We start from the raw sequence: 13,874 nt of genomic DNA on the forward strand, positions 1-13,874 counted from the left end.
GATGCTTTTGAGTTATGGTGTTGGAGGAGAATATTAAAAGTACCATCGACTGCCAAAAGAACAGATAAATCTGTGTTGGAAGAAGTACAACCAGAGTGCTCCTTGGAAACCAGGATGGCCAGACTTCGTCTCTCATACTTGGAACATATTGTCAGAGGGGACCAGTAACTGGAGAAGGGTATCATGATTGATAAACCGGGGAACCAGAGAAAAAGAGGAAGACTCCCAGCAAGATGGATTGGCACAGTGGCAGCATTAATAGGCTCAAACATAGCAATGATTGTGAGGTTAGCCCAGGAACAGGCTATGTTTCATTCTGTTGTGCATAGGGTCACTATGAGTTGGTACCAACTCAATGGTACCTAACAACAACAAACCCCAGCAAACCTTGTTCAAGGAATCAGCTACTAAGCGTTGTATTAAGCCCTCTCTGTCTCTACTTGCAAGTTTCTTTCCTACAATAAACCTTTGCTTGTATGTAAACCCAGCAACACCAGACTATTAAGCAGTAGAAGGCAAGAGCCCACTCTTTCAGGGTGGAAGTGTGATTAGCTCTCCAGATAACATTATCTCTTTAGTGTCACTTTCTTAGTACATTTTTAGTGGAGGATTAGTGTCCCTTTCTTAGTACTTTTTGAGTGGAGGAAAAGTTATTTTATTAAGGATATACAACAAATAAAAATAGTTTGGTGTGGTGCTGCAGGTTAATGCAGCTTGACCCGCTAGGTCAGCAGTTCAAGCTCACCAGCCATTCCTTAGAAACCCTATACAGTGTTGCTATGAATTGGAACCAACTCGACGGCACTTAGCAACAACATATAGGAACATGTTTTCTAATTATAAAAATATCTGTTAACTATTAAATTTCATAAAATAGAAAACAAATCATTTATTATCCTGTCCCCAAAGATAGTTCATTTACTTTTATGAGTTTAGTATACATCACTTAAAACATTTTCTTTATGTTATAAATACCATATTTTTAATAGTATGTAAAATTTTCACCTTGCTTTTTTCACTTAACTTATACACAGTACTGACATCTTTCATTTAAACTTACGTTGGTGTACCTTATTTTTTTCAAAGGCTAAATAGCAATTGTATAGACGTAGCAAAATTTATTGAGTCTTCATGTTGAACTTGATTCTCTCTTTAAGATTCAGCTACCTGGGCTTGAACAGGATCAGATGAAGTCACGGTGCTAACAGTATGACTCACCGAGCAAAGATGACTTTATAAACGTAAAGGAAGCTAACTGACCACCACTTTCTGCTCTTGATATTTGGTGATCAGAAATATTTCGTTTTTAAAAATAACTAGATGAAATAGATCCTTCTCCTTTAAAGTCTCACAATGCCACAAGAAGAATTTTTTTTTTTAATGCATTATACAAGTATTTCCATTTCAGACTCTAAGTTGTATTTGACAACACTACATTTGGCACTGAATCTAAACATCCACCGAAACATGACCAATGGCATTCAGGGAAAGAATAAGGGAGAATACTTCTTTATCATGTATGCCTAAAACGGCTCCATTTACAACACAGCTTGCCAGGTAAGAATAAAAGATACAACAGTGTTTAAATTAAATACTTCTAGTTAATGCAGTCGTATTTCCAAAAATTTAAACCGCTCACGCTCCATATAAAATCTTTAAAACTTGTACTGGCCTTTAATAATGCTCATAAAACAGAAAGTGAAATTGTAATGTTTGCAGATTGCCATTAATGGTCTATTCTAAAAATCACGGGTCTTTAATTTTGGAATGAAGTCAAAGTACCTTACCCAAGCAGCCTATACCTTATACAGCGGACGGCGTACATCAATGGGGCAATTCTGTATGACTTCATCAACCACATCCGAAATGGATTCCATAAAGTCTGGGTTGGCAAACTGAATTTTATATAAATATAAAAGAGATATCACACATTTCACTCAAATGAGACAAAACAAAAATACTTAAAAAACATTTTTTTTAACAAACAAAAAATCTACGGTAGCTTTAAAAACACACACACACTAGACTTTATAGAATTAATCCCATTTGACTACCTGTGCATTGTGTAACAGTAACGTGTCCCCTCAAAGACATGAAATGTGTGGCTTTAGTGAAGGAGACAGGCCAGTCCTATGTTATGAATACAGGTGGGTCATTCCATTAAGAGCTTATGAAAAGCATGTGCAGATATGAGAGATATAATAAGAAACACACAAACAATACTAACGAAGAATTAACAGTATTTTAAAAATTAGCCAGGATAAAAGGATTCAAAAACTTGCTCTATAAAATGTTCATGTAAACCTGGACTAACAAACAGGGAAGGAGGAGTGTTTTGTTTGATGTCTTTAACATTAAACCATCAGTGCAATAACAATCACGTCACTCAGTAAAAAGCTTTAGGCTTAATTCTGCAAGTTAAATAAGCGAAAGTACACATAATTTAATTATAGGACCTTTGAAATGTCTTTTAAAAACCAAAGAGAGCTTTAATGTGCAACAGTCATGGGGAAAGAGGGCTTTAACACCCAGTGCTCATCAGCTGTTCACCAGACATTTGTCATTTTATGACGACTTTAAACTAGTGTAATAGAAAAGCATGAGTGAATGAGTGAGTAGGCTATTACTAGATTACTAGTAAGGGTTATAATTTGAGCCATTTCCCTGTGTAAAATAGTTGTATGTTATCATTAAGTGCCATGAAGTCATTTCTGACTCTTAACAACCCTGTACAGGGTTTCCAAGGAGCAGCTGGTGAATTTGAACCGCCAACCCTGCAGTTCAAACTGACCTTTCATTCCAGTGTATGATCCCACAGTGCCATACCAGGACTCCAAAATAGTTACATATACATCTAAAAATAAATAGTAGTTCATACCATACTTCTGAATATAAACTGACTTAGAAGGAAAACATCCCGAAATACATACAAATAAAACGCATTTCACTTAAACTTGAAAACGCTGTTTCTTTATTACTGGTTTCTGCAAAGGTAATTATTCTTTGTGACTACTAGTTAAAGTTATAAAGGCTGTAATTCTTGCTGTAGCTGTTCAAGTGCCAGTGAATCAGTTGTGACTAATAGCAATGCTATAAAGGGTTTCCTAGGGAGTCCTGATGTGGCACTGTGAGTTAATGTGCTGCACTGCAAAGTCAGTTTGAACCAGAAGGTCGGTGGTTCAAGCTTACCAACTGCTCCTTGGAAACCCTATACAGGGTCTCGATGGGTCAGAACCAACTCAGCAGCACTTAACAACAACAAGAGCAGCTGGTGGGTTTGAATGATTGACCAAGTAGATAAGGACCCAGTGTTTATCCTACAACACCACACCAAAAGTCCCTGTTATTCTTGTTGTTGTTAAGTGCCTTCAAGTTGGTTCAAATTTACAGCAACCCTGTATAGGGGTTCCGAGGAGTGGCTGGTGAGTTTGAATCACTGACCTTGAGGTTATCAGTCTAGTGCTTATCCATAGCACCACAAACACTCTAAATCATGGAATCTAGCCTTCAGATCTAACCTTTACCTAATGTGCAGCATGGAACACAAGTGGGAGAGCTGTTCTGGGTAAAAATTGAGTTTAGAAAAGCCAATCACAAAAGATAAAAGGTTATAAGCTATCCCACTTTTACACACAGGCTTTTCTTCTAAAAGTCCTTGTTGTTGTTATGTGCCGTGGAGTCGGTTCCGATTCACAGTGACCCTGTACAGGGTTTCCGAGGCTGTAAATCTTTATGGGAGCTGAAAGCCTCATCTTTATCCTGTGGAACAGCTGATAGTTTCGAACTGATGACCATGAGATTAGCAGCCTGATTCATTACCACTATGCTACCAGAGCTCCTTGAGATCTGTTATATTAGCGTATGCTTCCCCTTTGAGATTAAGTTCAATTCAGTTATCTTCAATTCCTCTTAAAATTTCCTAACCACGAAATCCCTACTACTTAGGAAAATAATCAAGTCTATAGATAAAGAAAACAAATGAAACAACCAAACCACATAGGTCTGGAAAAGTTTGCAAAGACGCAGACTTACTGAAAGCCACTTTTATGATTTTGCCTTTATTAAAAACTACACTAGGTGGCAATATTGCTCCATGGATACCATACTTTAACACATTCAAAAAATGAAATCACTTACCTCGGGATGAAAGAAAATTTCAGGTCCAAGGAACCTTTCGTAACCAACATCTATAATGAACGTCTTCTGGTTGATTGCATTAATACCTGTGTATTGCTTGATCCACTTCCGGGGATCCACATCATACTTGGCAAATTCCTTCACAATATCAGGGCAAATGTAACAGTATTTCTCCTGCATACACACATAAAGTCATCACCAGGCATTAGCAACTTTCTGTTTCCTCCCTCTGACAAACACACTGTACACACATGCATAAGACACACTGCGAAACCCACACCCTGCCTCCACACCATCACAGCAATGAGAGGGTAGACAATCAAGCTTTTTATCAGTCTATGTTTTGGTTATGGTACCCTGGTGTGGCGCTGTGGGATAAAGCACTAGACCTTAAGCTCTGTTTGAACCACAAAGTTGGTGGTTCTAACTCACCAGCCGCTCCTTAGAAACCTTGAATCAGAACCAACTCCATGGCACATAACAACAACATGCTTTGATTTGGGACAGGTCAGTCCTTCTTTACACCTTGAGTCATCTCAGCCTTAATTTATCTCATTTTGTTGCCATGTTATCTGAAATAATGTTCTAAAGTGTCTGTATTTTGTCTCCATCTAGCTTTTTTGTAATTCCTCTTAGGCTCTGCAAACCCCTCACTATCATCTCTTTCTGGCCCAGAAAAGACCTATGCCACAATGTCTACATGTGGCAGATTTTACTGTGACGGGCTTCTCTGAATATCAGAATCTGAGAGGCAAGGACATTATCTGCACTGAGGAGTGCTCACCACCAACCTTCTCATCTCTCCTAGCTGACACTGTAGCTTCATTCTGCTCCAGTGGTCTGCCTGGACTCTGCATACATTGCTGATTAGGTGTTCTAAGTCATTCAACCAGCAAGTGCTCAGTAGTACCTCAGCACTGGGAATACATAAGTGAGTCAAGCAGTCCCTGGGGCTTGCCCAGTAGAACTTCACTCTGTATTGCAGGGTGATGAGTACCATGGAAAAAAGAAAACGGGAAGTGAGATGGGAAGACTGAATGCTAACTGTACGCCAGTAGACTTCTGCTACAAGAGAACTGGCCAGTGATTTTTCATCACCAAGAGCCAGCCTCCAGAGCACAAAGTGTTTCCTAACTATGTTATGCTAGTTGAGGTTCTTGGTGATGTTTGGGTTTCTCATCTGTCCTGAGAGCTAGAACTTCAGCAAAACAGCCTGTGTCAGGCACCCTACCAGCTTCTAAAAGCAAACTTCCTGTTAGCAAGAACCACAATGGTTTGTTCAGTGCCCAGCTCAGTTTCTGGTACAAAGCTGGTGCTCAGTGTACAACTGGAGTAAATGACCCCCTCAAAGAACACTGAAGGTATCTTTGTATTTATTAAGTTCAAAGTTTCCTAGAATCCTGAAGCATATTATAATACTATCTCCTCGATATCTTTGACATTCTCTAGCAGTAGTCAAGAATAAAATCAATAGACCAGAATTGTTATACAACCTCATGTTCTCTGAGAACACACAAAGAGAATGGGTGAGTCAATACAACTTTAAATCTAAAAACTGGAGGCAGAAACAGAAAGTTGTCTTTAGAGACCTGGTCCATTTGTTATGGCATCTCAATCACTTAACTGATGACATGGAATGCTTCATAGGAAGCTGGATATAGAGCAGCAGTGCTAATCTTAAAGTTCTGAATTTATGCTACTATACTAGGAGTCCTGGTGTGGCGCTGTGGGCTAATGTGTTAGACTGCAAAGTCGTTTGAATTGCAAGGTTGGTGGTTCAAGCTCACCAGATAATCCTTGGAAACCCTATACAGGGTCACTATGGGTCGGAATCAACTCAATGGCAATTAACAACAACAACACCAAGATATATGCAAACTAATACCTACTTCTGACCACAGGAGACAATCCCCTTAGTAACGTGGGGTCTCCTCAACAAACAGCAGGGCTAACCCATGCAACAGGCTCAGAGCAGCTGATCTGGAGAGTATAAAAGGAGTCTATTTTACAGCTGGAGAGAGATGATGTCATAACCTGAACATACAGACATGTCAGGAACAGGACTAGAACTCTGACACCAGTGAGTAGTGTAGATACTCAACTTTAGGATCAGGAAACTAACCTTATTAGTAATGACATTCAAGCATCTTTACTGAAAAAAGAAGATGCATTAGATTTACCACCCAGAGGCAATAAGAAAAGATTTCATTCTGATTTACATTTGTTTGGGGTGGCAAAGGCGCTTGGGTCAATTATCAAAAATTTTCTGTCATTGAAGGTGGCCAGGAAAGGAGGAGAGAAAGCCATAAGTGATATTTTAATCTACGGAAAAAAAAAAAAAAAAAAAACCTTTATGATACTTTTGGAAACTTCTCCCTAAAGTGCAAGAACTTAAAGCTTACACAGTAGCCGCCTTGTTCCAATTTGCCTGGGACTTTCCCAATTTTAGCAATGAAAAGTCCCTATACCTGTAATCCCTAGGCTCAGGTAAACCAGGACAGGTAGCACCCAACCTACCGGAGACCCTACAGGCACAAATACAGCCTGATCTATAAAGTCTCTGAGTCCACCAAGAATGTCATACAAAACTTGGGAATCACCTTTGCCTCTTTCTTTTACCTGAAACTTCCAACCATCAGCAAGTCCTATCCATGAGTTCTTCCTACAAAATATTTCTTAAACCTACATAACTTCTCTCTACCACACCACCCCAAGTCTAAGTCACCATCACTTCTTCTGTGGCTCACCACTTCCACACCTGGTCCTGCCCTCTCCCCTCATCTATTTTCTGCTACACATTGCAAGAAATCTTTTTAAACCCTATCAGCTGGTATCACTTCCTTGCTTGAAATTCTTAAGTAGCATCTATTGCAGTTGAAACTTCTCACTATAGCCCACATAGTCCACTGACCTCTCTCCAGCCTCATCAGTGCCTTCTCCATCTCAGCATGGACACCAGTTGCATGCTGTTGTTAAGTGACATGAGTCACTTCTGACTCATAACAACTCATAACAACCTATAAAGCATTTCTCAGGAGCGGCTAGTGGGTTTGAACTGCCCACCTTGAGGTTAGCAGCTCAGTACTTTTTCAAGGGTCTATGAATTGATACGTGCAGTGTAATATAAAAACAAAGCTGTTACATCAAGTTTAATGGATTAACTTAAATAAGAGCCACTCAGACATTTTACTCCTAATCTTATTGATTAAATAATAAAACTTCCTCTAAGTTCTCCAGCAGAGTAACTGCAGTTACTACAGGTGAATTTTGTTTATAATGATGCTGGGTCCTGGAATGGCATTATTCTGTAAGTATAATTCTCAGGGTATGAGAACACACATGATAGTACAGGAAGCTAACTTGAATACTGGCTGATTTCATGAGATTCCCGATAGTCACTGCTACTGTTGTTTGCTTCTTAATTCTTAACATGGAAGAAGATATTGAAGAAAATTTCCATTAATTGAGGGTTCTGTCTAATTAGGGTCCAATTAACAGATGCTGTACTATCGACACTTATACTTACTACTGGTTATCAAGCTGTCCTCATCTACAGTTAAATACTAACTTTGGAACCTCAACAGAACACGTATATTTAGAAGAAAAGGTTAAGCTTTAAGTCTCTCAGCCTACTTAACTCAAGTGGTAAATCAAGATACACATTTATGGGATGGAAGCTAGGAACAGGGATAATGGCATACAGGAGACATATGTAAAATACCACTTTATTCTCACCCCCAAAACCACCAATTTTACATCTGTTTTTACCTTAATGGCTTTTGCAGTCTCCAGTGATTGCTCAGGAGGGATTCCCACCTCCCTCTCCCTTAGCAGCTGTTGAATGAAATATGTAATATCTCTACCTGCAATTGGGATGTGTTTGATGCAGCTTCCAATTACATAACCTTCTGCCTAAAGGAGAAGAGGAGTCAAAACAGCTCGTATGAGTGATTCCAATAGTTCAGAGCCACATCAGTTCACAAGACTTCCCGCCCCACTCTCCCACCCTGCCCCGCTCAATTCATTCACAGATTTGGCACTGCAGGGCTTTTTAAATGACGACCTATGCAATTCTGTCATGCTTAAAATTCAAAATTATTCCAATAACTTGAGACTATATAAGCTACTAAAATGATGTTCTCATTAGGAATGTGGAAAGAAAACTACACAGGATAGCTCATTTCCAAAAAGTTAAGGTATCTATTAGAACAGTGAATCAATAGTTTACATCATTCCCCATCTGAAGAAAAAGAAAATAACTCCGTACATTGCTAAAGCAACTACAAATCGACCCTACACCATACATCTGAAAATCAACATTTTTGTTAAGCACCCAGGCCTTAGATTTGAGAGACCTGGATTCAAAGCCTGCCTCCACGCATGTTAGCTGAGTAACCATGGCCATGTTTGTTAACATGTGTCAAACTTCAGTACCCTCATTCAATATATGAGGGCTGATCATACAGACATATGGAAAGTACTCAATAAGTGTACCATTTACTGTGGTTGTTGTTGTTGTTGTCAGGTGCCATCGAGTCGGAACCGACTCATAGTGACCCCATGCACAGCAGAACGAAACAATGTCCGATCCTGGGCCAACCTCACTACCGCCGCCACACTTGATGCCATCAATGATGCCACCTGGCTGATCCATCTCGTTGGGGGTCTTCCTCTTTTTCTCTGACCCTCCACCTTACCCAGCATGACATCCTTCTCCAGCAACTGTTCTCTCCGGACAATGTGTCCAAAGTATGAGAGACGAAGCCTAGCCATCTTGGCCTCCAAGGAGCACTCTGGTTGCACTTCTTCCAAAACAGATCTATTGGTTCTTTTGGCAGTCCATGGCACTTTCAGTATTCTCCTCCAACACCACAACTCAAAGGCATCAATTCTTTTACGATCTTCCTTATTCACTGTCCAGCTTTCGCATCCATATGAGGTTATTGAAAATACCATGGTTTGGGTTAGGTGCACCTTAGTCCTCAAGCTGACTTCTCTGCTCTTCAACACTTTAAAAAGTTCCTGTGCAGCAGATTTGCCCAATGCAATACGTCGTCTGATCTCTTGACTGCTGCTTCCGTGAGTGTTGATAGTTGATCCAAGAAGAATGAAGTCTTGACAACTTCAATCTCTTCTCCATTGATAAGAATGCTGTTTATTGGTCCAGTGGTGAGGATTTTTGTTTTCTTTACATTGAGTTGTAATCCATACGGAAGACTGTGCTCTTTGATCTTCATCAGTAAATATTTTAAGTCCTCTTCACTTTCAGCAAGCAAGGTTGTATCATCTGCATATCTCAGGTTGTTAATAAGTCTTCCTCCAATCCTGAAGCCACGTTTTCCTTCATAGAACCCAGCTTCTTGTATTATTTGCTCAGCATACATATTGAACAAGTACTGTGGTAAGGTTTGATTTTTACAGACATATAGTAAGTACTCAATAAGTGTACCATTTACTGTGGTAAGATTTGATTTTGTAAGGATTAACTCTTGAAGTCAGCCTGGCCATGATGCTATTTGAAGATGACTGGTCAGTATTCAGAAAGCAAATCTTTCAAGAACGTGATCTTCGAACTCAGCCTGCCTCCCTGAGCAGTAAAGACCAGAGCTATGCAGGACCATAGAAGGAGTTGGGCCATCTGTAGGTGACTCCTAGAACTGCTGGGGCTAAGCCCAGGATGCACCAAGAGCTCACAGCAATGATGAGAAGCTATGGGAGCAATGCTGAGTCTAAGGCCTCTTCATCGACCTGCACGTGGGCACATGCCGGACACAGAAGCCCTGGTCCTCACACACACACACACACACACACACACACACACAGAGCTTGCCCCACTCCATAGGAGGCGGTGCTCATGGTCAGAGCTGGAGAGCTGCCTATGTACCACAACTTCATCTGATTGGAGGAGGCGAGTCGACACCCAGGTTTCATATATACCACAGGCTTCTGTGCCACAGTATCCAAGTGAGACAGACAAAACGTAATTAAAATGCTAACTTCAGTTTTACAAATATATTCATTCTTTAATAAAGGCAAGCTGCATACATAATTAATTACCAGCTGAGTTCCAAGGACAAGTTAGTGAGTACCTTTCTTATTTTTTTTCTACTGTACCTAATTTCTAGAAGCAAAAGTAGATTTGTCCTTTCTGCAGAGTTCAAGTTCTTTGTAAAATAATTAACCAAATGAATGAAATAGAATAATAATAAAGATCAACTTAAATCTATAAAGCATATAAATAATTCCAGCTGGTATGTTCTATACATGGTGGGTCTGTATAGATTAATAAGCACTGGATTGCTAATCACAGACTTGCAGTTCAGCTCCACCAGTCGCTCCATGAGAGAGAGATGTGGCTTTCTGCTCCTGTAAAGATTGACAAGCTTGGCAAACCTATTACGAGTTGCTGTGAATCAAAACTGACTAGGTGGCCCTTAACAACAACAAATTATATGACTGCATATAAAATTTTATCAATCAATGTTACATAAGAATCAGTTTCATCGCAGCATCAAAACCATCATAATGTCCATCAATAGGAAAATGAATAAGTAAACTGATATACCATTATGACAGGCTCTCATGAGGTTACCGAACTTTTTACCCCCAACAGAGTGTTTAACCATACAAGAAAAAATTAGGGCTAAACCAAGATGCAAAACATAAATTTAGTATTATAAGATATAATTAACATATAAACCATATATAACGTATGCCAGTTTTGCTTACACTGTGTATTTATGTGTGTGTATGTGTATGGTGGTGGTGGTGACGTGCCGTGGAATTGGTTCTGACTCATGGTGACCCTGTACAGGATTTCTGAGGCTGTAAAGATTTACAGGAGCAGAAAGCCGCATCTTTCTCCCATGGAACAGCTGGTAGTTTCAAACTGCTGATCCTGAGGTTAGCAGCCCGATTCATACTCACTATACTACCAAGGCTCCTTGTATATGTATGTGTAATAGAAAAGGCATGAATGGTTATATAGCTAAAATAATAATGTGGTTTTCTGGGTTGATTTATGGGTTATTTTATTTTCTTCTTCACACTTCTCTATTTTACCCAAAATTTTTACAACAAATGCAATTTACAAAATCGGGAAGGAAAACAGGAAGAAATGAGCTAACATGCAGTTTAAAAATAAATAAACTTTCTCTTTGGGCCTGTCCTTCTTCCCTTCAACCAGACACAAAGAGTAGGCAAAGAAACAAAGAGGAAGTTACAAAAGTGCCCACAGCAGCTGATCTCTGGTCTCAGTTGATTTGGTTTTGCTTCTTGAGGATGCCTCAGAGAGAAATTCAGAGACTGAATGTTTCAGTAAGTATTACATATTAATTGGCATAACCCTTCTCAATGAGCCTAACAGGAACAAGTTTTTTGAGACTGGATGGAAGGGGTGATTAATGCACAGAAAACACTTTTCTGGGGGCCATTCATTCCGCCCGTCTCTCTGTATCTGGTGTCTCTCTGTATCTGTATCTTAATGTAAAGAACATGCTGGCAGGGTGACAGAATGGAGTGGGCTGGGCAGGAATTTGGCTGTTTTTCTTGCTGACTGTACATATATATTTCCACTGCAAGGATTTCTGATCTTCATGGAATCAAAATATTAGTATATATATATGTACATTCCTTTCTTCAACTTCTTAAAATGAAATGGTGACTATTTTTTTCAATGAACATAAATGGATAATTTTTTAAAATACTCACATTCTAAACAGGAAGTCAAACACATATTATGTCTATTCAGAAAACATATTTGTAGTAGACATAAAACAACTAGTAGCAGTGATTGTTCCTGAGAAGAGGCAATGAGAGTAAGCATACTCTTGTATGCTCCTTTCTACAGTTCAAATGAATATTCCATAATCAAATTTTAAATAATTGGGCAAAAAGAAACATGTAGAGGGTTTTCTAAACCTAGAAATTACTTGGCACTGTGGGTTAATGCACTGGACTGCAAAGTTGGTTTAAACAGCAAGGTGGACAGTTCAAGGTCACCAGCTGCTCCTTGGAAACCTTATACAGGGTTGCTGTGGGTCTACAACACTTAACAACACAACAACAACAACATTTTCTAAATTAAAGTCAAAATCTGGTGTTGCAGAACCTTCTAGAAGTCAAAATACACCTGCTCTTCTTCCTGGCTCTTAAATAAACTAAAAAGAGTAAGAAGTGATTTCTCAAAAAGATGAGCTGTATAAAGTCATTCACCTCTTTCCATAGAACACATGAATAATCCCTTAAATGGTCATGCACTACTAATCTGATATCAAAAATTATGTTTAAGTAAAAAAACTACTAGACATCATTGGAAGATTCAGCAAAATGGCAGGGTATACGATCAACATATTAAAACCAGTTGGATTCCTCTATAGTAATAACGAAAGCGCTGAAAAGGACATTAGGAAAGGAATACCATTTACAATAGTCACCCAAAGGATGAAATATTTAGGAAAAACATAACCAGAGAAACTAAAGGTCTTATACAAAGAAAATTACAAAATACTACTACAAGAAACCAAAAGAGACTTCAGAAGTGGAAGAACATACCATGTTCCTGGATAGGAAGACTCAACATCGTGAAAATGTCAGTACTGCCCAAAACAATTTACACATATAATGCAATCCCAATTCAGATTCCAACAACATTCTTCAAAGAGATGGAAAAGACAATTATAAACTTCATATGGAAAAGAAAGAGACCCAGGATAAGCAAAGCACTGCTTAAGAAGAAGAACAAGGTTAGATGCCTCTCACCCTCCAATTTCAAAATTTACTACATGGCAACAGTGGTCAAAACAGCTGGTACTGGTACAATGAAAGATACATTGATTAATGGAACAGAATCGAGAATCCAGAAATTAACCCATCCACATCCAGCCAACTGATTTTTGACAAAGTATCCAGGTATATGGCATGGGGAAGAGACAGTCTCTTTAACAGATTGTGCTGGCAGAACTGGAAAGCAATATGCAAAAGACAGAAGCAAGACCCTTACCTCACACCCTACACACAAACGAACTCAGCATGGATTAAAGACCTAAATTTGAATACCAAAATTATGATGGTCATCAATGAAAAAATAGGGACAAGCACTGTGGGCTCTAATACACAAAGTACACAGACTACCAAACATTTTGAAAATTACACAAACAAAAGTAGACAAAAGAGATGATTGGGACATACTAAAAATTAAAAACTTATGTGCATCAAAAGATTTCAACAAAAGAGTAAAAAGGGAACCGACAGAAAGGGGAAAAAAACCTGTTGCAATGACACATCAGATAAGGGACTCGTTTCTAAAATATATAAGAAACTACAACACCTCTACAAGAAAAAGACAAATAATCCAATTAAAAAATGGGCACAGGACATGAAAAGACACTTCACCAAGGAGGAGATCTGGGCAGCCAACAAACATATGAAGAAATGTTCACAATCACTAGCCATTTTTGTTATTGTTGTTGTCAGATGCCATCAAGTCGGAACCGACTCATAGCGACACCATGCACAGCAGAATGAAACAATGTCCGATCCTGGGCCAGCCTCACTACCACCTGGCTGATCCATCTCGTTGGGGGTCTTCCTCTCTTTCTCTGACCCTCCATCTTACCTAGCATGACATCCTTCTCCAGTGACTGCTCCCTCCTGACAATATGTCCAAAGTATGAGAGACGAAGTTTAGCCATCTTAGCCTCCAAGGAGCACTCTGGCTGCACCTCTTCCAAAATATT

General features: G+C 39.2%; 1 protein-coding gene across 1 annotated transcript in view; it reads right to left on the reverse strand.

Annotated features, from left to right (window-relative positions):
* The window catches only part of ACTR3B (ARP3 actin-related protein 3 homolog B (yeast)), a 237,677-nt gene that overhangs the window by 99,090 nt on the left and 124,713 nt on the right, over positions 1 to 13,874 (reverse strand). Inside the window, exons 7-9 of the mRNA XM_006873668.1 lie at positions 7,906 to 8,049; positions 4,138 to 4,311; positions 1,803 to 1,895 (exon numbers count right to left, since the gene is read on the reverse strand). Of these exons, the coding sequence (XP_006873730.1) occupies positions 1,803 to 1,895; positions 4,138 to 4,311; positions 7,906 to 8,049 (411 nt within the window). The remainder of the gene's footprint in view (positions 1 to 1,802; positions 1,896 to 4,137; positions 4,312 to 7,905; positions 8,050 to 13,874) is intronic.

This window comes from Chrysochloris asiatica, unplaced genomic scaffold (genome assembly GCF_000296735.1).
Source record: "Chrysochloris asiatica unplaced genomic scaffold, ChrAsi1.0 scaffold00249, whole genome shotgun sequence".
NCBI classification, from domain to species: domain Eukaryota; kingdom Metazoa; phylum Chordata; class Mammalia; order Afrosoricida; family Chrysochloridae; genus Chrysochloris; species Chrysochloris asiatica.